Source organism: Ursus maritimus, unplaced genomic scaffold (assembly GCF_017311325.1).
Source record: "Ursus maritimus isolate PB19 unplaced genomic scaffold, ASM1731132v1 scaffold_17, whole genome shotgun sequence".
Classification (NCBI taxonomy): domain Eukaryota; kingdom Metazoa; phylum Chordata; class Mammalia; order Carnivora; family Ursidae; genus Ursus; species Ursus maritimus.
Genome location: NW_024424119.1, coordinates 54,196,250 through 54,220,660, shown reverse-complemented (window position 1 = coordinate 54,220,660; position 24,411 = coordinate 54,196,250). Strand labels below are relative to the sequence as shown.

Below are 24,411 nucleotides of genomic sequence, written 5' to 3'. Positions count from 1 at the left end.
GGATATTTTCTGGATTTTGGAGCTACTTATTTTTTTTCCAGAAAACTCCTAATTGAACCATAATATATAGAGAGAAGTGCACATCATAAGTGTACAGCCCCAGAAATCTTCACAAAGTGAACACCCCCGTGTCACCAGCACCCAGATGGAGAAACAGGCACATCCAGCCCCAGAGGCCCCCTCGCCCCTTCCGGCACACCACCCTCCTCCCGTGACTGTCCACTCTTCTCCTTCAAATGACATGGGCAGTCTTGCCTGTTTTTGAACCGCATGTGAATGTATTCACTTATTAGGCACTGTTTGTATTTGGCTTCTCTTGTTCTACGGTATGTTTAGAAAATTCAGTCATGTGGCTGTATATGGGGGTAGCTTGTTTCTTCACTGGTGATTGGTATTTGGGTGTGAGTATACCTCAGTTCACCCGTTCCTCTGCCATTAGGCGATTGCTCGTCTCCTATTTGGGGACATAAAGTCTGTCTACACCCAGGAGTGGAATTGTGGGGTCATAGGTGTTTAGATTTAAGTAGACAGGTTTCCAAAATGCTTCTCTGGATCCACGCTCCGTCCAGCAGCCTGTAAGAGTCCTGTAAAGCAGCATCTTAAAGTGTTTGGACTGCTTACATCTTTAATGACAAAATTATCCAAGAAATTTGTGCTTTTCGATAAAATGTGTGAAAGTTGTTGGTAGGACGAAGCTGGAACTTGACACGGCAGGCACAATCTTTAATGATTTCTTGTTTGGTTGAATTGGTTGGTGCACATTGTTTTAAGACTTGTTAAAGATCCAGATGACTTTTGGTATAGAAACATTTCATTCGTTCGGGGCACCTGGGTGGCTCAGTCGGTTAAGCATCTGCCTTCAGCTCAGGTCATGATCCTGAGGTCCCGGGATCGAGCCCCACGTAGGGCTCCCTGCTCAGGCTTCTCCCTCTCCCCCCCCTCAGGCTCTGTCTCACTCTCTCTCTCTCTCATAAATAAATTAAAAATCTTAAAAAGAAGAAAAAGAAACATTTCATTCAAACCCCAAGAGCGTCTGCAGAAGGGGTGTGTCAGGTGTCACTGCGAGAAGGTGGATTCTTCTAGAGCTGGTGTTGTTTATAAATATGCACCTGAGTGGTGCATATGGATTGTTTTTATGGATGACACGTTCTGCTTCCATTGAGTAAATAAAACATAAAACATATTGCTCAATGAAACAACTTATGACTCGCTGAATCCAGATCGATTTCTGGCACCGTGCGTGTAAACCAGCCTCACATCCTGAATGTAGCAACAGGGAGGGGGCTGCTTCGTGCTCATTAGCTAAATACTACACTGCTAGTCATAATGTCTTCCGTGTGAAAATGGGTTACATACATCTTTCGCCAAAATACAGTCTCACCTTATGGATTTATCTGTTTGTTGTCTTTCTTCTTCTATGAGCTTGCACTCGTCTTGTCTGGAAACTTGGTCGCCATCTTGTTTTCCTCGGGAGGTTTGTGATTAGATGCCATTAATTCAGCACTTGGCAAGTGTCTGCTCGGTTCTGTGTCATGAAGGGAAAGGGCTTTCTTAGCCCCCCCTCTGGATTGCACCTGGCTTCTTGCCGTTTCCCATCATCCTGGGTGAGGGATGGAGGATGCAAGGAACAAAATGGGAAGCTATTGGAAAAGAATACAAAATCCAACATGGGTTTAGGGTAAAGTATGATGGCTCTCCACTGACTGCTTTACCCTCTTGTGGGTCACGTTTCACAACTTGAAATAGAGGATCCGTGTCAGGGTTCTGATGGCAATCTCTTGAGACGTACTTTTCCTGAGATCTAAATATATATTTGGTAGGCTCTATGTCCAACATGGGGCTCAAACACACAACCCCTAGATCAAGAGTTGCATGTTCCACCAACTGAGGCAGCCAGACACCCCCAGAGATTTAACTATTAACATTTGTTTCATTACATCCCTAAGAGGTATCTCAATTTGTACTTGCTGGGAGAAGTCGATGGGCAAGATCAGGAGTGATTGAACAAATGCCTTCAAGACCATTACTAACCCTTCAGACTGGTCTTCTCCTCCTTGATACTGAGCCCTCAGCCGGGTCCTCAACGCCAGTACATAAGCATCCTTTCTATCCTTTTGTCGATTTGCTTCTCCACTCACTGAAGTGACTCGGTTTCTCCCCTTTCTGCAAACCCAGGACCTCCTCTCCCGTCCTCGCCGCTTGCTTGCTTCATCACTGAGAACATTGAAGCAGTCAGAAGAAAACGTCCTCAGACTCTCAGCCTCTGTGCCCCCCATCCCGAGATGCTTCTGTCTAAATCCAGGCCCCCCTCTTGTGCATTTGGTGTCTCCCCTCCCTCCGGCTCCGGAACTCAGCCCCAGTGGTTCTCTCTCCCACGTCCTCAGTTCTTTCTTCTCTAGGGATTATTATCCTTGACCCATCAGCAGTTTTGATGGGGTGCATGCTCCCTCCTTGCTTGGCCTCTGTAATTCCAGTCTTCTGGCTTCCTTCCTACCTCACTGGGAGCTCCTTCTCAGCCCGTTCGCTGGCTCCTCCTTTGCCTCCTGCCTCTTCACCTGATGTGCCCTAGTGCCCAATCCCTGTCATCTTCCCCTCTGGATCTGTATTTCCTTGGTGATCTCATCTGGCTTTAAATAATCCACATGACCATAGCTCACAGGTATGTACCTCCAAGCTAGACCTCTGTCCTGGACTCCGACACAGATTATGCATTATCTCCTAAAGCCTATCTGAAATAGAAAGGGTCCAAAACCGAATCTGTCCACTTAAATCTGCATCTGCACGGCCCAGCTTTTCCCCCATGCACTTGAGGGCAGCTGCCTCCTTCCTTGTTAGGTCAGAAATCCCCTCTTTCTCTGCCACTCCTCCACCCCCGTCCCCAGTCTAAGCCATCAGGAAGTCCCGGTGACTGTACTTTGCAAATTTACCCAGAATCAGACCCCTTCTCATGACCTCCACCTTGATCACTGTGGTCTAGTCCCCATCACCTCTCACCTGGGTTATTACTGAGACTTCTAACTGGTTTCCCTTATTCCCTTCTTATCTCCTCTTGTCTGTCTGTTTTCCACAAAGCAGCAAATCAGGGCACTCTGTTCAAAATGCCGACAACTCCCCATTTCACTCCGTACATCCAGAATGCTTAGTGTGGACGTCCTACAAAGCCCTATGTGATCATACCCCCCAACCTCTCTGACGTCATCTCTTTCCTCCTTCTCCCTCCTCTCTGCTCTAACCGTACCCACCTCCTTGCTGTTTCTCGTACACCCCAGGCACACTCTCGCCCCAGGGCTCGCCTTCCCATAATCGTATCACCTGTATGTTCTTCCCTGATCCACGTGCCCACCGCCTCGCCTCCCTTCAAGTCTTGGCTCAGATGTCCCCTGCTCAGTGAGGCCTACCTCATCCCCCCGCTGTACTTTATGGTTTTTCCATAGCCCTGATAACTTTCTACCGTTCTTTATAATTTTCTTATGTTTCATATTTATTGCTCATTGCCTTCCCCTCCTCCCCGCTGGAATGGACGCTGCTTAAGGGCAGGGGTTTTGGAGTTGTATTCCGGTAGCATGGAACAGTGCCTCATACATGATAGGTTCTCAGTAAATAGCTGTAGAAAGAGTGAATCGACAGGTCCAGGTCTAAGATGTTTGGTCCCCACTGCTTCAAGGAGAATCGTGTGTTTGCACGGGCTGTGAGAGCTGATGGGGGCTTACCAGGGGCTGTGAGAGCTGATGGGGGCTTACCAACAAACAGAACAACCAACAATGTGTCAACAGAGTACCAGGGGAGCCTAATGAATGAGACACCTTGGAGCTCACCTTCTCACTGTGGAAAACAGCCCAAATGCAAATAAGCATTTATTTGAATCATTTAAAGATAACATTTATCATCCCAGATAAGTAAAGCCAGAACACCATGGTGGGTGGGGGTTACTTAGCTAGACTGGCCAAGGAAAACCTGTTGCTTGAGAACCGAAGGACAAAGAGAGAGGGTGGGCATGCCAAGATCTGGGGTGGGGGGGTAGCTCTTCCAGGCCAAGGAACCAGCAAGTGCAAAGGTCCTGAGGTGGAAACATGTTCAAGGAATGGAAAGGCCAGGGTAACTGAAGCACGATCAACAAATGCTTGCTTGAAATATCAGTATGATGTTGAAAAAGCAACATGATCTTTTTGGAGAGACTTCTGGCATTAAATCATTTTTGTTTTTTTCAGCATTAGAGGAAAAATAATGCTAACTTATTTTAGAAGCAATGGATGATCATTGGGGCTTTGATTTCTGTAGGTGTAGGGGTTGGCAATCTACAGCCTATGTCCCAATCCATCCACTGCCTGGTTTTATAAATAAAGTTTTATAGAACCACGGCCACATCCATTCATTAATGTATTGTCTATGGCTGCTTCTGAAAACAATTACAATTGACTAGTTGCAACGGGGACCACCTGAGCGTGACCTACTTGCAAGTCTGAAATACTTACTATCCGACCCTTTACGGGAAAAGTTTACTGACCCTTGCTATAGTTACTATTTCTTCAAGGCAATGTAAGATCAAATTCCTAATAAAATTTTAAAACATTTCATATGACCTATATTAGAGAACCAACTATTGATTGCCCTTAGCAACTGTTGGATTTTTTTAAGAAGCTAAATTATTTGTTATGACCAGATAATGAATTTGTATGATTAATAATGCCAGAGGTATAAAACGGTTTACCGTGAAGGGTCCCTCCTTCTCTTAACCTTGTCCCTGGGGACAATAAATGTTATCAGTCTCTTGTTTATCCTTCTCGAGAAATTTTATGCCGACACAGGCAAATGAGGGTGTGTTTTCTTCCTTGCTTCCCCAGCAGTTCCGTGTGCCCTTGTCTTTCTACATCCTGGAGATTGTTCCGAGGATTCATTATTTTTGTGGTGGCCGTGTTGATTGTTTCCAATTGTTTGCAACTGGGAACAAAGTTGCAATGCATAACCTTGAGTAATCGCTTGGACTAGCCTGTCTAGAGACAGAGTTCCTAAAAGTAGTGCTCTGATTCTGGTGGAGTTCAACAAGTTGCCACTCTGAGGCTGTGACCCTTACGGCTCATACCAGGGCGTGGGGCAGTGCTACCTACCTTGACCCTCAGCGCTCCTTGGTACTGAGCTTTTCTTATCTTTGCCAATGTGATAAGTAGAAATTGCAGAGTCTGAGCCTTAGTTTGTGTTTCTCTTATTATCGATGAGGTTGAGCCTGTTTTTATACATTTGAGCCATTTATACTTTCCTTTTAATGAACCACTCATGTCCTGGTCAACTCTTTTTTTTTTTTTTAATTGGAGTTCATTGTCAATAAAAGGTAACTATGTAGAAACCATTTTATAAAATATATTGCATATTGTATATACAAGGAATTCAACTTACATTTACTTTCACCATAAAAAAGAGATACAAATGAAACTGAAGGATTTGCTGAACCATAAATATTAAACTCTTATAAGATTTAGCAGAAAGATTATAAATAACTTGTAGGATGTCGTTACTGTTTTTTTTTTTTAACTCCACGTATATAATTTTAAGCAAGCTCAATTGACTCACTGCTAAGTAAGATAAAGAAAATAATATTTACATGTTTTGCTTCCTCTTCTAGTTGAGTTATATAATTTGGTCTGTAACACGGTCCCACAGTTAATTTGTCTTAATTCTGCGTTTATTTGTTTGTTTATTTATTTATTTATTTATTTGTTTATTAGAGAGTGTGTGTGTGTATGTGCACGGTAGGGGAGGGGCAGAGGGAGAGAGAGAATCTCAAGCAGACTCTGTGCTGAGTCCAGAGCCCGATGATGGGCCGGATCCCATGACCCTGAGATCATGACCCAAGCCAAAGCCAAGAGTCAAATGCTTAACCAGCTGAGCCACCCAGGTGCCCCTTAATTCTGTATTTGAATATAAATGTATGCTCACCACCATTCCTTCTGCCACAGCCTCTCCACTTGTTTCTTGGCATCAAGAGAAATATGAATATTTCCCTCCCTAATGAGAGTTTGTGGAGTAATCCCTGGGGTTTGTTCCTGTTTGAAAATGCCCCCATACTTGATAATAATTTGACCTGGCTGTTTTCCAGTCATATTTTCGTTCTCTCCAAACTTTGTTGCTGCATTGATTGATTGATTGATTGATTGATTTTTTTGGTGGAAAAGTCTGGGGCCAGCCAGATTTTTTTGTCTTTGTAGGTGACTTGCTTGTTTGATTATATACGTGGAGAATGTTTTGTTTCATTTAGCAGTTTGATAACATCACCAAGCGAAGCCTTGTTGTTGACCATTCTTTGTCAGTTTCCTTAGAGCCGTTCATACACAGACTGAATTCTTCATTTATTTCAGAGTAACTTTCTTCCATTACATCTCAATATTTTTTCTGTACTGCTTACTGGGTTTATATACTTCAGAGCTATGAGTTTTCCTTAGTTAAAGCGTCTTATTCTTTAGGTAATCTTTTTTTCTGCTTTTGTTAGTTGCTTTCCTTATTTGATTATCTCAGAGCTTTCTTTTGTTAAATTTGATATCCAGCCCACTTTATTTATTAGTTCTGTAGTGGTGTGCTTTAGTTCTTCGTTCATTTCCTTAACTTTGCAGTCTATTTAGCCCATGGTCTGGGAATTCTTTGCTTCATTGGCTTTGTGTTTTTATTAAGTTTGTCTGTAGTGTAAAATATTCTGGAGGAGTTTGCTTTTGCTTCTTTTCCTTCTTTTTTCCAGATTTGTTTGTTTGTTGTTGTTGTTGTTGTTGTTGTTTTTGGTCATTCCCTCCCTCCCTCCTTTCCTTCCTTCCTCCCAACCTACCTTTCTTCCCTTCCTCCCTTCCTCCCTCTTCCCCTCTTGCTCCTTCCTTCCTTCCTTTTTTCCTTCCTTCCTTCCTTCTTCCTTCTTTCTTCCTTCCTTCCTTCTTCTCCTTCCTTCCTCCATCCTTCCTTCCTTCCCACCTTCCCTCCTTTTCTTCTGTATTACATATCAGATCTTTTTACCTCACTCATGTTTAGTATGGGCAGTTCAGTGAAGTGCTTGAGAGAACAGACACTAGAGTCCCAGTAACTGGAATGCATTCTTTTTCTTCCGTTCAATAGTAACACAACTTGGGACAAATACTGTCTGTGCTTCATCTTTTTCATCTGGAAAATGTGAATAATAGTAATTCCCCCCGGGGGTGCCTGGGTGGCTCAGTCGTTAAGCGTCTGCCTTCAGCTTAGGGCGTGATCCCGGCGTTCTGGGATCGAGCCCCACATCAGGCTCCTCCGCTGGGAGCCTGCTTCTTCCTCTCCCACTCCCCCTGCTTGTGTTCCCTCTCTCGCTGGCTGTCTCTCTCTGTCAAATAAATCAATAAAATCTTTAAAGAAAAAAAATAGTAATTCCTACTGGGGCGCCTGGGTGGCTCAGTCAGTGAAGCAACTGCCTTCAGCTCAGGTCATGATCCCAGGGTCCTGGGATCCAGCCCCACATCATGGGGCTCTCTGCTCAGCGGGAAGTCTGCTTCTCCCTCTGCCTCTGCCTCTCCTCCAGCTTAAAAAAAAATAGTAATTCCTCCCTTCTAAGGATGTTAAGGGGACTTAATGAGTTAAGGCCCACACACTTCCTAAGCCTGCTTTTCTTACCCACGGCCGCAGCACCAGTGCTGCTGTTGGTTCTGACAGAGGGTAGGTGAGCCTTCCTGGCCGTGCTTCTAGTACTGTTGGTCTTTCCCTCTGAGCTCCGTTATGGGGTAAGGGTGAGGCAAAGGGCCTCGTTTTGTACATTTTGTCTTTGAGACTCTGAGTGTGTTCCGGAACTTTGTTAGAGGTTCTGTTTGAGAGTTTACTCCGCTAGGTCAAAGATTTCTCCTGTTCCTTTGGAATGCCTAGGTTGGGGATGATCTCCCGCAGGCATCCAGCTTGGATCCCTGGAGAGAGAGGATCCAGGTGGTGACCCCTGCTCCTGCCCGAATTCTGGCACCTGGGTGGTCGGCTTTCGTGTCTTCTTCTCAGAGCTTTCCTGTTCCTGTTCCCTGACTGCTCACTCACCCCTCAGTTTACTATCGTCGAAATTGATCTTCAGGGTTTTGTGGGCTTATTCCTAACCCACCCCACCGAAGCGGCAGTGAGGGTGGGGGCAGCATCCCCCATGTGGTCCTGGAATCTCCTGTCCCTTACCGCGGTCGCCACTTCTCAAAGTGCGCAGACTGAAGTTATGCTTCTGTCTTCATTGGCTTGTCTTCTGCTGTCGAAAATTGTCCTGGCTTTTACTTCTCACCTCTTGCTAGGAAAGCACAATTCCCTGGTCGAATTTTATTCTGCTGTCTTTATCCGGAAACCTTGTGGTGAGAAAGAAAGAAAAAAACACAACATTCCTGGACCCAACCCTGGACCTTCCATTTCAGAGGGCCTGGAACCGGGCCCAGGTATCTCCTTTTTAAAAGCTTCCCTGTGGCTCTTCAGATCAACCAAGTTTAAATCCAGTATCCTTATGAGAGGATTATATTTTTCTCTTACCTTTTAATTAGCCTGTCTGAAGAGCAAGTTTAATATATAAAAGACTTAAAATTTCTCAGAAAGATCCCATAAATTTAAAGCTGCTCTTTGTGGTTTATTTTCTTGCTTGGTTTTTAAGTAACCTTATCCTACAAAATGGGGCAAGAAAGCCCATCTCCAAGAGAATGGAAATGAAAGTTGATCTTTCTTTCTAGTGGTCCCTGAGAGAAAAATCCTGATTTTCCCTTCCAGACCTCTTAAGCTTTTAGTTTTCTACTGGCATTTATAGAGTGAATTATTCATTGGTGCTTTTAAGAAGCATTTTGAATGCTTTATATGCTAACGTGGTCAAAGTGAGACTCATTCGTCACAATGTGATGGTCTCCGCAGGCTGTCACCCACAACAGAATATCCCCCGTGGTCTTTAACCCTGTTTAGGATTGGACCGGTACGAAGGAACTAAAAAGAGTGCTGGTTTTACCTGCCTCTATTCAAACTATGTTTCCTTCAACTGGATATACAATTTAAGTTATTTTTATGAAGGCTTAGGACTGGAAGCTAGAAATGAAATGTGGATTTATTGATTTTTTTAATTTATTTTTTTCAAATATGAAGTGGGTTTTTGGAAACCATTTATGAAATGGTTAATATTTCAAACCATGCATTAAAAATATCTCACATGCGGGAGGTGCGTGGGGGGCTGAGTCGGCTAAACGTCTGACTCTCGATTTCAGCTCAGGTCATGATCTCAGGATCGTGAGATCGAGCCCCACGTCGGTCTCCTCGCTGGGCATGGAGAGTGTTTAAGATTCTCTCTCCCTCTCCCTCTGCCCCTCCTCCTGCTCCTCTTCCTCTCTACCAAAAAATAAATTTAAAAGATTAACATGCAGCCGCTAGGCTTTTTAATACTCCAGTATCCCTTATATGCTACTCTACGTATATGTGGAAAAGGACCTATTGGTTATATAGTCGTCTGCTTTCCATGTGTTCGTTCCCCTTTCTATCCCCGCCACCTGGAAGTAGGATGGACTGTTTTTACTAAATCTACCTTTTAAAGGAGAGACTGTGGTAAACCAACTCAAAGAACTGTACAGTGCTTTCTTCTTTTTTATCAATGTTTTTGAAGATTTTATTTATGTATTTGAGAGAAAGAGAGAAAGCACCAGCCAGAGGAGGGACAGAGAAGCAGGCTCCCCACTGAGCAGGGAGCCCAATGTAGGACTTGATCCCAGGACTCTGGGATTGTGACCTGAGCCAAAGGCAGACGCTTAACCGACTGAGCCACCCAGGCGCCCCTGTACTGTGCTTTCAACAAACAAGATTTCTCTCCTTTGCGTTATTTTTTTTCTTTAAGTCATGTTTATTTATTTATTTGTTTGTTTGTTTAAAAGATTGTATTTTTAAGTAATCTGTATACCCATTGTGGGGGCTTGACCTCACAACCCCGAGATCGAGAGTCGCACGCTCCACCAACTGAGCCAGCCAGGCGCCCCTAAGCCACATTTTTAAAGGAAGTGGTGTTTTTCAGCATTCTTTGGATCTAGATTTCTTAGGTAAACTGTACTATGCATTGAGAGTATCAGCAGAGAAAATATGATGTGGTTTATCAAAGTAGGTCACACAAGAGCAACCTTCAAGCAGGAACATTCTCCTTTCATCAGTTGTTAATTATAATTAATAGTTAAAAATTAATTATAATTTTGAAATCGTCATATACTCGTGTCTTCATTTGACTTTTATATCATTATTATTATTATTATTAGCATTATTATCATTATTTTACATCGGCTCTATGCCCAATGTGGGGCTTGAACTCATGTACCCCGAGATCAAGAGTTGCATGCTTCACTCACTGAGCCAGCCAGGTGCCCTTCATATCTTCATTTTATTTTATTTATTTTATTTTTAAAAGATTTTATTTACTGACTTGTCAGAGAGAGAGAGCACATGCAGGGGGAGCAGCAGACAGAGGGAGAAGCAGGTTCCCTGCTGATCAGAGAGCCTGATGCAGGACTCAATCCCAGGACCCTGGGATCCTGACCTGAGCCTAAGCCAGATGCTTAACCGACTGAGCCACCGAGGTGTCCCCATATCTTCATCGTAAATCACAACAATCAATATTCTGTTGGGTGTTACATATTCCCTCTGAAAACTTGAAGGGGCAATAGAGGTCATTTCATCGAACCCCTTGAACTCACAGATGAGGAGCTGGACTCACACACTTGCCCATTCATTTGTCTGGGGTCATGCCATCCCAGAGCAATGTCCTTTGTACTCAAGTCCGTTGCCTCATATCATCTAGGAACACCTGTTAGAGATGAAATCATGTCTACTTTGTATGTAAAATGTACCATGATCAAAATTGTAAACTTATGATGGCACATTTTTTTCTAGACGAATCTGTAGATTCAAGGGCAGTAAAAGAAAATGTGAAATAATGAAAGTAGGTACTAGGAAAGAGGAATAGAAACAGGATAAACAGGGAAGTGAATACTGAGATGTGGTCAAGTGAGGACCCCCCACCGTGGACCATTAGTCAGCCTCTCCTAGCTATTTCCCTAAACTACAGCCACCAAAGTCAGGTCCCACAAGAAATCAGCCGGTGGGACTCATGTGAGTTTTGCTTCTTTCAGGCTTACCTCCTGGTTTTTGTGTAAATTTAAGCATGTTAAATGTAGAGATTATCTGGATTCTTGACCCAGAGGTGAGATTAGGAAGAGAAATGTGAGTGATTTTGTCTCCTCTGAGTGCGTTCAGTGCAAACTTGCTCGAGGTTAAAAGTCCTCCTAATTAAATGTCTTAGCATGAACAGCCCCCAAATTCCTTTCCCTTCCATTAGCTCTTTGGGGCAACAGCCACACAGCCTTGATAACATGCCCTTGGCACTTGGATTTTTTTTTTTTTTAAGATTTATTTATTTATTTTAGAGAACACGAGTGGGAGGGGCAGAGGGAGAGGGAGAGAATCCCAAGCGACTCCCCGCTGAGTGCGGAGCCTGACGCAGGGCTCGATTCCAGGACCCAGAGATCATGACCAAAACCAAGAGTCGGACGCTTAACCCACTGCGCCACCCAGGCGCCTGGCACTTGGATTTTTAATTTGAACATTTGGACGTAGTCCACGTGCTTTCCTTGGATCCTTGTGAAGATAATCAGGAGGGAACAGTAGCCTGGAGGGGAACTCGCCCTCAGCTCATTGCTACATACGAAATCTGCTGTGTGTATGCACATGGTCTATATTCTCCAATTAAAGTCAGGTTGTAACAGCCAGGTTAGCACCAGCTAGTGCCCCTTTGTGTTCTTATGTGCTCTACCTTTGAGGTAAAAGAGCCAAAGCAATGCAAGTTCTTCCTAACCAGAGATTTATCACCCACGCAGAAAGATGGAAGGAAGCAGGGTGCCGGGCTGGCTCAGTGGGAAGAGCATGTGACTCTTGACCTCGGAGTCGTGAGTTCCAGCCCCATGTTGGGTGTAGAGATGACTTTAAAAAAAAAAAAGGAAGGAAATAAATGGATTTCAACTGCGGTCATTTTATGATTTTTTTTTAACTTATATGCAAAAGCACTGACTTCATCTTTCATTCCTGATTTCTCAATCATCTTTCAATAGAAGGTGACATGTCTGCATTTTTGTTTTAGGAACCTCGCAAAGAAATACCAACCTAAAAAGAACTCGAAGGAGGAAGAAGAATACAGGTCTGTTTAATTAGGTGCTGATACCTTTATGCCTGTTGTGATGATGATGAAGGAAAGGAGAAAGGAAATCTGCAAAAATAAGCTGCATTCCCCACTCATATCTGTGCTAGTTTTTAAATTGGCAGCGAGAACAGTAAAAACCCTACTCAACTAACTTATGCTGAGTCACTAGACCTACTCCAGATTGTTTCAATTAAGGTAATTGGAAAAAGCTTAGAATATAATCTAAGCAAATACAGGAAGTGTGGATTATGCATTCCACAGTCTTGATTTACTTTTGTAATATCAGGAGTGTCTTTCATTGAGAAATATGTCTATTTCAGTTAGCAACTTAGGCACCTTACCATGGACGGCCCAAAAGTATTCTAATTTAGATCTAAACATCCATTGCATTTGTGTCTATAGCATGTATCGGTATTTGGGTCCTATTTGGACCAGGTATTAACAAAGCCAAATACTGCCTTAGAGAGTGATTCAGTATCACAAAATGCAAAGTGTTTCAGTTGTAATTAATTCTGAGCCATTTTGACTAGAACACTCTTATGAGTAATGAACTGTCAGGATCCTATGGGACGTCGATGCACATTAACGTGGTTTTAATTACTATTTTGTCAGCACATACAGTGTTAGAACGGACAGGGCCTTGTTTGAAAAAGAGTGCTGTGTGTTCATTTCTGTAGGTATACGGCTTGTAAAGCCTTCCTTTCCACCCTGAACGAAATGAACGATTATGCTGGGCAGCATGAAGTTATCTCCGAGAACATGACCTCGAACATCACTGTGGAGTTAGCCCGCTACGTCCAGGAGCTGAAGCAGGAGAGGAAATCGGTAACAAAAATTTGTTTTTTCTTCTAAGGGATGGATCAGGGATAATGGGAATATCCCTAGAAGCTTTTAAATTAAATACATCGTATAAGATGGTGGGTCTTGAACTGAATTGTATAAAAGTCACGGACCCTGTGCTTAGAAGGTGTTTCTAGGTCTTTACTAGGGTCCCTCAGACACTGAAACTTATCTGAGGACCCCCAGGATACTAATCCCTTTGAGGAATTTAAATATATTTCCGGATGTCAGGCATAAAAGGAGTAAGCAATGTAAGATAGTATATGCGGTGTGGAATAAATAGGGTTAAAGTAAATGCTTATAATGTGTTCTCAAAAGCCAGAAAGTTGATTCTCAGTTCCCTCTCCTCTGCTCTCTGGCTCCTTCATCATCCAATGAAGAGGCCCTTTTGGTTCCTCCTGCCTTTGTTATCATCTTTTCATAGCTCTTATTGTTAACAAAGGAGAAAAATGCACACTCACACCAAGTATATTCATAGTCAGGGTTTCGTCCTAAAAGATTTATTTCTAAGCTGTGGTCTGTGTCATTGTTCTCTGATCGCTTATGCAGTGCATCATAATTTGTTAGTAATAAAGTACGAAATCTGGCCCATGATAATACTTTTTTCATTTAAGTTCGAGTCTGCCATAATTCTTCTGGGGCTCTGGAGCTGCAGGAGCCAGTAGGGAAGATGGGGTTCCTGTTGAAACGAACGAGATACTAAATAATAATGACCAAAATAGTTATTTAATTGCAATTGTGATTATTGCTACAAAGTATGAGTACAGGTGCACTAGGAGGAGATGATAGGAATACCTAACATGCTCGTGCTCAGGATCAGGGAGAAGCTTCCCAGGACCCTTCACAGCTAACATTTTAACAAGACTCAAAGTATGAGGAGGAGTTGCCTGGGACAAGCAATAGAGGTAGCAGCCAGTGCAAAGGCCCTGAGACATGCAGGTATTTGGAACATCTGAGACGTTTACTTCTTTCTAAGCTATAATTAGGTAGCACATGGCTTTGGGTATGTTTAGTAGTTAAAAACAGATACATGCCTTAAGATCAACCCGTTCGTTTGGGAAAACACACACACACACACACACACACACACACACACAGGTTCATAAACCGAGATGAAATTTTTATCTATTCACATTAGAGCTGTGGATCTCAACTGGGCACAATTTTTCTTCCCACCCCGGCAACACTTGCCAGTATCTGGAGATAGTTTTGGTTGTCTAGGGGATTAGTGGCGGGTGGGGTGGGGGGGTTGCCATTGGCATCTGGTGGGTAGAACCAGAGATACTGTTGAACATTCTACAATGCACAGGACAGCCTCCTCAATGAAGAATTACCTGGCCCGTAATGTCCGTAGTGCCCAGACTGAGAAACCCTGCACTAGTAAGCCCCAAATTAGATGACAGCATCTTTCAGACCATTCATTAAAGAAGATCTTTTTTAGGATGGAAAGGAAGCAGTGACACAGAATACTTCAGAATGAAGCACAAATGCCTAATATAATCATAAAGTAAATACAATAAATCTGACCATGATATTGGACTGCTTCCCTGGGTTCTTGAACTTCCCTCAACCTTGCAAAGTTTATACCTTCTTCCTGTTTGTTTCTTTGTTCAGTGCTTTGTGTCTCTTGACTGACCTTCATCCACCCATATAGCTTAGAAATTTAGCCAACACCCTAAACAAGAACTCTCTGCATTTACCTTAGTACAGAATATAAATTCTGTTTCTGGAATGAATCATGAAATAGGAACCCATATAACCTGGCTTCCTGTTACTTTTTCGAATGCCTCTCCTCCAACCACATGGCCCCCTTGCTGCTCCTCAATCTCGCCCCGTGTGTGATCCTGCCTCAGGGCCTTTGCATTGGCTATTCTCTCCTTGGAAGCTGTTCCCTCAGATATTTGCAGAGCTCACTTGCGGACTTCTCAGGAATATCGTCTTCTCGAGGTCTGTCTTGTCTACCTTATTTTAAATGACCAAGTCCCTCCTCTCCTTCCCTTCCTCATTCCCACCACCTTCCCTGCTTTACTGTTTTTCCATAGTGCTTACCAGCATCTAACATTTTATATACTTGGTTGTTTTCTTTCATCTCACACTAGAATTAAGCTCCTCAAGGGCAAGAATTTTCTTGGCTACTGTCGTATCACAAGCACCTGGAAGAGTGCCAGGGCGGCAGAAAGAATTAGGAAGTAGAGAGAAGCAGTCTCAGACTCAATTTCGTTCTTAGACTTTGTGTCGCTAGGGGAGTATCCTTGTATTTCTTTTTGTGTTATGATTGGGTCCTTTTGTTTTATTCACTCACTGCTAATCATGCGTCTTTTGTACGGTCCGTCATATCTGTAGTTTGAATCCTGTTCCTTTTTTTATCAGAAATTATAGTAATTTATAGAGTAAATTATAGGTGATACAGATACACATGAAATAATATCTTGCAATACGTAGTGTTCCTTTTATTTTAGGGAGAATTACAAGCACACATCTGAGTCAGAGGTTCTCCTGGGAAGAACTACAAACACCATGCTCTCTTGAAGCACTTTGTAATTACATTAAAATGACATTTTAGGAAATTGGGAAACCTTTTAAAATTCTAGAAAGAAAGAATATCTGTACGTAAATGCGTATTTGTGGTGTTTTCATAGACTGCATCGTGAACATTTTTGCTTTTTTTCTACATAATATTTACCATTATTTTGAATGACTGCATAATGTGGCATTATGTTGTCTGTCGATACACTGTGACTTTAAAAATTATTCTGATTATATCGGCTATTTAATTGTTTGGCCTCAAGTCTTCATTTTTAGGGATTATACTAACTAATATCTAGTAGGCTTTACGTTTCATCTTCACAGCACCCCTTGGGGAGGGGGACCATTACACATTTTACTCCAGACCAGGAGGCTGGAGGCAGCAATGCGGGCAGGCTCGTCCCGGGGCTGGAGCTGGGTGTCTCTTAGGGCTGTGTGTGTTCGCATGCGTGTTTTTGTTTCCATTGAGTGACGTGCTTTAACTTACAGCGAAGGATGCCAGGTTAAACGGTGTCAACGTCTTCATGGGCAGTTAGCTGTAGATAAGGTGCTCCTTGAGGTCAAACCATGAGGACCAATCTCTCTCCTTCAGAGCTTTCCCTTTTGGCTCCTCTGACTCTGCTTAGTGAGTGTTCTTATTTTTGAAAAGATGGTTCTTGGGGCACCTGGTTGTCTCAGTCGGTGAAGCATCTGCCTTTGGCTCAGGTCATGATCTTAGGGTCCTGGGATCAAGCCCCACGTCAGGCTCTCCACTCAGTGGGGAGTCTGCTTCTCCCTCTCCCTCTCTGCTCTCTCTCTCTTTTTCAAATAAATCAATAAAAATCTTTTAAAAAAAAGATGACTCTTACAAACACAATAGAATGGGTTCTTCTCCACTTCCTGGTGACATTCGTGACTGGCAGAAATGGCACAACAGAGCTGGAACTCAAATCCAGGTCTTCTGGTAGCACAGCCAGTGGCCTTTTTGCCATGCTGCCGTGAAGGGCTGACAGCGTGCTTCAGATCTGCTCTAGAAGAGGGAGCGCCCCAACCAGCTGTGTGTCCACGGCTCCCTGGGAGGCTGTCGGGCTAGGAGAGGAAAGGACATTCCAGTCAACAAAGGGCTTGGGACTCCGGCAGCCCCACCAGCTGTGACACCTCAGACCAGGTTATGAAGGCCCTCTGAGTCCCCAGTCTGAGTCTGTAGTGAGGGCCAATCACGACCGCCTTACTAAGTTGGTACAAGCCACATAGCATCGTGCTTGAGTATATTGTTACATAAACATGCACGCTCATGGGCATTCTGTTCCTCAGTACAAAATCTCCTTTCTACCCTAGAACATTCTTTTTCTTTTTCTTTTCTTTTTTCTTAAGATATTATTTATTTATTTGTCAGAGACAGAGAGCATAAGCAGGGGGAGCAGCAGGCAGAGGGGGAAGCAGGCTCCTCGCTGAGAAAGGAGCCCGATGCGTGATTCGATTCCAGGACCCTGGGATCATGACCTGAGCTGAAGGCAGACACTTACCCGACTGAGCCACCCACGTGTCCCCCCACCCCCACCCCAGGGCATTCTGATCAGGATTTATTACAGAAAGCAGGAATGTATGCAGGCCTCCCTATGACCATATATCATAACAGTATGGCCCAGTGCATTTAAAAAGACCTTTCTAAAAATGTTGAATCGGCGGTTGGCATTGAAACAAGCGGCTTTCACCGTTTTAGGTCTCGCTAGTATTTCCCATAGCTGACCAGAAATCGTGTCTTGCTTAAGTACCAGTCTTAACCATTAGTATAATACGTTTTGGGCCATTTGATACAGCGGTGAGATCCTATCTGCCCAAAGGGATGATTTCGAATTTACAGGATTACTGCTGGATCTCATTACTGCATATAGAGTATTTCCAAGTTCAGTTTGGAATACTACTGGAAAATGATTTCTCCTCTAGATTTTGCTATGTTTGAATAGACGAATCTCTCAAAAAACAGCTCATTCTGCAAAGGATGTTTCCTTCCCTCTGGATTTGAAAGGAAGGTAGTAAGAAGGAAGTGAGTAGAGGGAGAGATGGACATTCTTCTCACCTTAGGGGCCATTTCGTGATAATGAGCCAGCTGTGTGTCCTTGAAGTCTTAAAAATCTCCCACTGTAAAATAGGATAACACCTGCTGTTCGTGTTCTTTGGAGAAAAGATGGGTTTTAGGCGGCAATGTCCACACCTACCTTGTTCCCATATTACGTGCAGCTCTCTCGCATAGTATCATGAGTAACCAGTGTCTGTCCTGAGACACAAATCTGTAGGCTTGTTGTCACAAGAATTCATTGATTTTTCAAAAATAACTTCTTTAAAAGGAAACCCAGACTTGCTGTCTGCAAGGAGTTTAGGTTCTTTCCTGCCTGGTGTCTGAGCCAGCAACAATTCGCATCGGGTTGCGTGAACAGTCCTGGGAACCCCCAGTGAGGGGGCTCTTAATTTCTTCACCTAATGGGCTCCCCTGCAGAAATTATATTTCTGGCAAGATACGCACCTTCTCTTTAGAGTAATGGTATCAGTGGCCAGTCTTTGGGGCAAACGTAAATCAAAGTACACAGTGACAGTTCCTTTGCTTTATATTCAGTTTTTTGTCTGCAAATGTAAATTATCAATAAATCTGTACAATGTGGCAATGTCTGGGATTTACTCGTGTGCAGTAGAAATTACTGGGAAAGCAACATTCTTTATAAGGCAACATGATTAGTTTTAATGTGTAAAATCTGGGAATTTTATACTTGCCTGATTTTCCTAGATTTGACAGATTTACAGTGAGTACAATATTCATGTCTTTTAGCTGACATGCAAAAAGAACTTCTATTTCTTGGGGCGCCGGGTGGCTCAGTCAGTTGAGCATCCAACTCTTAATCTCCACTCAGGTCTTGATCTCAGGCTCCGCGTCGGGCTCCACGCTGGGCATGAAGCCTATTTAAAAAAAGAAAAAGAAAAAAAACTTGTATTTCTTTTATGTACTCTTCCCCCTTTTTTGAAGGGAGGGTGCTATGATCCATGTATTTGTTGCCAGTATTTTTAAAGAATGTTACCAAAACTCTGGATTAAAGAACAAAAACTCAAAGTTTTTATAAATCAAAACCCTTATTTTTCCAAGTTACCTTCTAAAGTGTCACTTATAGACATAAAGATATTGATATGTATAGAGATTGATAGAGATATCATATTAGTCCTATATAGATATAATTTGTATTTTTCTTTATTCCCCATTTAATATCATAAGCGGTTTTCATTTTTCTACATGAAAACATGTAGTTTTAATCATGGGAATGTTAGTGGCTATGCATTATTCTAATGCTATTAGCCTTCACTTAACGAATTCTTTAATATTTGATCGGTAGGGTATTACCAGTTTCTGATTATTTACTTACTTTTAGTTATATAAACAATACTGCAGAGAACTCACTACTCTAATAGCTCTTTTGTGTGTGGGGTGGGGATCGTTCCTCCAAGCTAAATTTGAGAGTAGGAGGTCAAACATACATGATTTATGGTTGTTAATTAAGCTTTAGTCATTTAGAAGAGTAATGGTCTGTAGCAGAAGTATAGATGAGATTCCTAAGTCACTGAAATAGTCAATGAGGTTGTGAATTAGCTGATCTGAAATGTGGGTAGCTCAGTGTTGCTCTCAGATATATTCCTCCATAAGAACTATGGTAACTACACCCTTGTTGGTGATTTTTGCACGTTGAATCAAGTTCTTAGAGAATTTCAGAGAGATTGTTTGGTTCAGCTCCAGCCTTTGAGTCTGTCTCAGGGTTATCCACAGTGATCACCACTAACCGCATAAGAGGGGTTTATGGAGATTTGTAGCTCCAGGAGGGGGGTCAGGAGGTTCCGGCCAACATTTACTGGAACCTCCAAGTAAACTTCTCTCAGCAGGTGGAAAGTATGGTTCATTACAAAATATTGGCCAGGAGCAGAATCGTTTTTTGGCAGCGGTTGTCTGAAAAGTTCTAGAGGAAACAATTATACAATACCTTCAGTGACTCACTAAAATTTTTATAAACTCAGAGAGTGCTTACAAGACCCCACATTACTTAGAATTGACCAGTTATATTTTTTTCCCTGAGGTTTCAGGGATGTTTAAAAATTGATACTAAAAGATATAGTCATCTCAAAGTTAGGTATTGGGTAGGTCCTCTTTAGGACGTTAGGGAGGGACTGAATTTCCTATAAGGCAGTTTTGTAACATGGACTGACCCTACTATGGTTAGAACATGTTTTTATAAGAGATTACAGCAAACAAATTCTAGCATGAGGGAATGCAAAAACTAAAAGGACCTTACGTATATGATCAAGTCATTACAAACCTATTTCTGATCTGTTCGGTCCTATTGAGATGCAACGGGGGGTACTCTGTTATAAAGCCAGGACCTATGGGAAGAAAACACAGAAAGCCAAGAAGGACTTTGATTTCATGGTCTGGAAGAGAAAAGTTTTAATAATAGTTCCTCTTTCCTGGGGTTACCACTTCTATTTAAATAAATCCCAAAGCGAGGAGCCCTCTAGAAGTCGTTGGTCTTCTGTGTGTGTCATGCTGATGGGACACCCACTGATTGCCCCTGGTCTAATGGCTCTCTAGCAGGTGTATTTGGTTTTGTTATGTCTTCTTTGTTCGAGAGGACATGTGATCGTGTGCTGTTCATCAAGGCCCTGTCACCTGCAGAAGCATTAAAATTTTATCCTAGCATTAATGGGATGACATACCCAGTTATCAGGAGGCTGACATTCTGTTCTTGATTCCCTGGACTTGAAGTGCAACTTTGGGTTTTGTGTTTCTCCCTCGTGAGCTGGAACGGGACCTTCTTTTTCTTCTAAGAACCGGGAATTATTTGACTGGTGTTTTGTGTCCCAGCTGACTCCCCTGTTTGCCATCTCCCCGGACGAGCCCAATGCAGCATCCACCAGTGCAACATTGTCCGTGGGGGCCCTGGAGCCCAGCGGCGCTAGGAATGAGGCCCCAGACCTGTGCGATGCAGTAGCCTTTTTATCCCATCCAAAAAGAAACTTTGGATCCCCCAAACTCCTTTATCCCACCCCATTCCAATCTGCATTTCCTCCGGTCAGTAAATGGCACTCCTTTTTAACCTAGTTGTTCTGGCCCAAACCATAGGGCACCCAGGACTTCTTTTTCCTTCACACACCATCTTGTATATAATATCAGGTCCTGTTGGCTCTACTTTCAGTCAGTGTTCTGAATCCAAACACTTCTCACTTCTCGTCCGGTCCCTCCTCCTCTCACCTGGAGGACTGCCCCAAGCCTCTCCTTCATCCCTCTGCTCCCAGGCTCCCCCCATGGTCCATGGCGCAGCTCCCTATCTCCACCTGTGCTGCCAGCTGTCCCGGGAGCAAGTGCAGCAGCCGCCTCCCTGGTCCCTTTACCACGCCTGCCCCATTTGGTACATTCTCCACGAGCAGCCCGCGCGACCTTGTGTAATGCAGATCAGACCACGTCCCTTCCTTTCTTCAGTCTTTGGTAGCTTTCCCTCACACTCACGTGGCCTGGGAAGCCCCGCGGCCCAGCCCTTGCCTGCTTCTGCCTTATCTCTCATCTTGGTCTGATCACATTGGCACCAGCATTCGATGGACACACAAAACCCTTTCCTGCTTCGGGGCATCTCCACTGCCATTCCAGCTGCTCGGAAGGGTGTTTCCTTTCCCAGACCTTTGCAAATTCACGCCTCCACTTTGTTTGAGAAGCACCATCCAGATCTATCTAAATGCCCCTGGGCCCACAGGCCCCCTCTCTGTCCACTTGTCCTCTTTCTCCTACCACTGTGTCCACTAGGTTTCACAAGGACAGCACCCAGCACAAGCAGCACCCTGCACCTGGGGGCATGCAATTAACATGCGTGGAATGAATGAATGAATTCGACTGTAAGAGCTTTCAGCCTTTTGGGGAAGGATTACCACCCCTAAAGTCTCACCCTTGGTCACCCTGGCACTCTATCTGAGATAAACTCTTAACTGATGGTGATTCTCCTGGGTTTGGAAGTAAGAGATTGATACCCTCAGGAGGGTCAAGTGAGAGGCATCACTGCTTAATATTGATCCTTTTAAGATTCTTTCATCCCAAGAGTTAATCAGGAGGCGCCTGGCTGGCTCAGTCCACAGAGCACGTGACTGTTGATCGCAAGGGTGTGAGTTCAAGCCCCACGTTGGGCACTGAGCTAACTTAAAAAAAAAAAAAGAGTTAATCGAGATTCTTCAAAACAATTAGAATTTTAAGGACTATGAAAGAAGGGATTATTCTGAAGAGCAGATACAAGCCTCCTGGAGTCGAGGTAAATTGTGAGCGTGTGGAGCGATCTGGGTAGCAAAAGCCAGCATGAGAATGACAGGAGCAGTGGAGAGAAGGCACACCAGGAGAGGAGTGAGAGTAACTTGGCACTGGCTGCTGGACCATGCGTGGGGTCCCCTGCCCGGTGCCCAGATGGTCAGGGGGATGGGTAGAGTTAAGCAACTGAGCCTGACACTGGGAGGTAGGCATGTTAGGAACTTGAAACAAGTTCACTGAGAAGGTATTTTTGTTATAAATGGATTGGGGGGAATGGACCTTCCTGAATAAATCATATTTATTTAATCATATGACCATACTGCATAAATCAGAATGCGGCTGCCATCACAAATGCTTCTAGGTTTATGGTTTGGGATTGGAGCGAGGGGGCAAAGTGTTCCCTTGAGCAGGGCTGATGGTGTTTGAGTTTCCTCCACAGTCCCCGTCCATGTCTCTGCCACAGAGATTCATAACTGCATTAATTAATTCCGAGTCAGGCTTAGAAGCTGCTAGTGTTCAGACCCACCACGCTGTGGGTTTTGAGGAAATTATAATATTTGTCACAGACATATTTTCTGCAAGCTCCTTTTTTCTTTGCCCTTTCAAGCCTGGTGTTCCTTTGTTTTCATCTGTGGAATCTGAGTTTTATTTAAAATTCCAGATGGTTGACTGTCCTCAATTGAGTGTTTATTCTCTTTTTTTTTTCCACTTTTTTTTTGGAAGTGGCTGTTCTCACATCAGTGCCATATTTTGCTTTTTCATGGAGTTTTAAAAATTAATGGTCTATTATATATAAATAGAGTAAAAGCAAGCAGCTGTTGTACCTAATTGTGGAGTGTGAATAATAAACATTTTCACAGCCTAAGTATGATCTCTTGCTGCGCAGTAAAACCTTCCTGGAAGCCTTGTCGTTGTAGTTTTTCTTTAAGTTAGTGCTTGCTTATTTTAGGTTTCCTGTGATTCTTATCTCAGCTGCCCCTGGTCATTGGAAGAATCCTAAAAAATTTGGAAGGATGCTTTTATTATCTGTATAGATTCTACCTGAATATTTTTAAGGTCCAACCAAAAGGTTGAAATGAAAGTAAGTTTCGCTGTCAGCTGAGATACCATCAGGCATTTTCAAAAAGTCTGTTATTACCTCGGAAGAGAAATGAAAGCATCCTGCTTACAGGAGAAAGTCAGGAGCTTTTCTCTGGGTCCCTAGAGATGGCATTTCCCGTCTCTGCTGATAGGAGAAAAGCGCCGTGATGATCTCACTCTGTGGCTCCAAAAGACTTATTATCTTTTTCTAGAGAACAATTCCTCTTTATTCAGAGCTCGGAGGCACACTTTTTAGGTACACACTTGCTCACTGTCCCACGAAGCAATGTTTGCCATTGTTTGTTAACAAACAACACACACATCTGGCAAGCTGGTTTGTTTGTTTACCTTTTAACTGTTCACTAGCTTTTCCGATTGAAGGAGGGGAGAGAGAGCTGGACTCGGATGACCGCTGTCTGGGTCGTGGTACGCTCAGGACGGTCGGGAGGCCTTCGGTTCCACCCTCGATTTCCTAAGGGATGAGACAGCACCATGTGGTTTTTTTTCTGTGTTGTAGCCAAATGAATTTTGGAGGAACGCATACCACGAGAGATACATTAGAAGGAAAGTCACAGACACCTCGATTTTTCCTTACGCCGCAGGAGACATTAGGATCTCAAATGTAGTTCTCAGATGGTTGTTTTATTCGGATGGAACTGTGGCCGAGGAGTCCTTCGTGGAAGAAAGCTTGTCAGTCAAGTCAAGGTGCACAACCGTGCTTGAAAAATAAATTCATATTTATTTTAAAATATTAAATGAAGGAGCAGCAAGAGAATTTGCTCTGTGGGTTTTCAATCAAAATCAGCCCTCATGCTCCCAGAATCTGACTCTGTGTGTGTGTGTGTGTGTGTGTGTGTGTGTGTGTGTGTGTATGTGTATGTGGCAGGAGGGGGGAGGTAATCTATTGTCTTCAGAGAAGATTCCTTTGATGATAAAGCCGAGTCAACCTTTCCTGTCACTTTCTGCGTATTCTCGTATGCATTTCCTCCCTCAGCCCAGGACTGGCCTCATGTTTTGTGAAAACATCCATTTCAAGAGCATAACCCTAGAGCACAGATCTGGGTTTGGTGCTAAGGTGTTTTCGTTTCCCCCTTTAGTCTGTCTTTAAATCTCAAAGTAAAACTGGGGTGGGGGGATGGGGAGATCTTTTCAGCAAATCACAGAACAGAGTGATCCTGCTTGCAAAATGGGGGATGTCCTCTTGACAATTCAGGAACGTGGCTCCTGACCGGGCAGGACTCCAGGAGCCCAGGGGCCTCGCTGAGAGGGCACGGCTAAGCCTGTTTCTCTGCCTCCCTGTCTGCCTCTGGCTTCCCCCTTCCCCAGGACCTCCCTCACGCCTGCCCACCGTTCCATGTTAAAGTGATGTATGTGGCTTTCAGAAAACCCACTTGCATTTCGTACTTCCTCCCAGGTTCAGGATTTTCCTAGCTCTGCCCTCAGCTCTCCTTCTCACTTCCAGGGCCTCGATCCTGTCTTGCTTGTTTATTTCTAGCCTTAGACT

General features: G+C 43.5%; 1 protein-coding gene across 3 annotated transcripts in view; it reads left to right on the top strand.

The window, feature by feature from the left end:
• The window catches only part of FNBP1 (formin binding protein 1), a 133,218-nt gene that overhangs the window by 48,169 nt on the left and 60,638 nt on the right, over positions 1-24,411 (top strand). For all 3 annotated transcript variants that reach the window (XM_040632064.1, XM_040632066.1, XM_040632065.1), the window contains exons 3-4: positions 12,104-12,160; positions 12,841-12,988. In XM_040632064.1, coding sequence (XP_040487998.1) covers positions 12,104-12,160; positions 12,841-12,988 — 205 coding nt within the window. The remainder of the gene's footprint in view (positions 1-12,103; positions 12,161-12,840; positions 12,989-24,411) is intronic.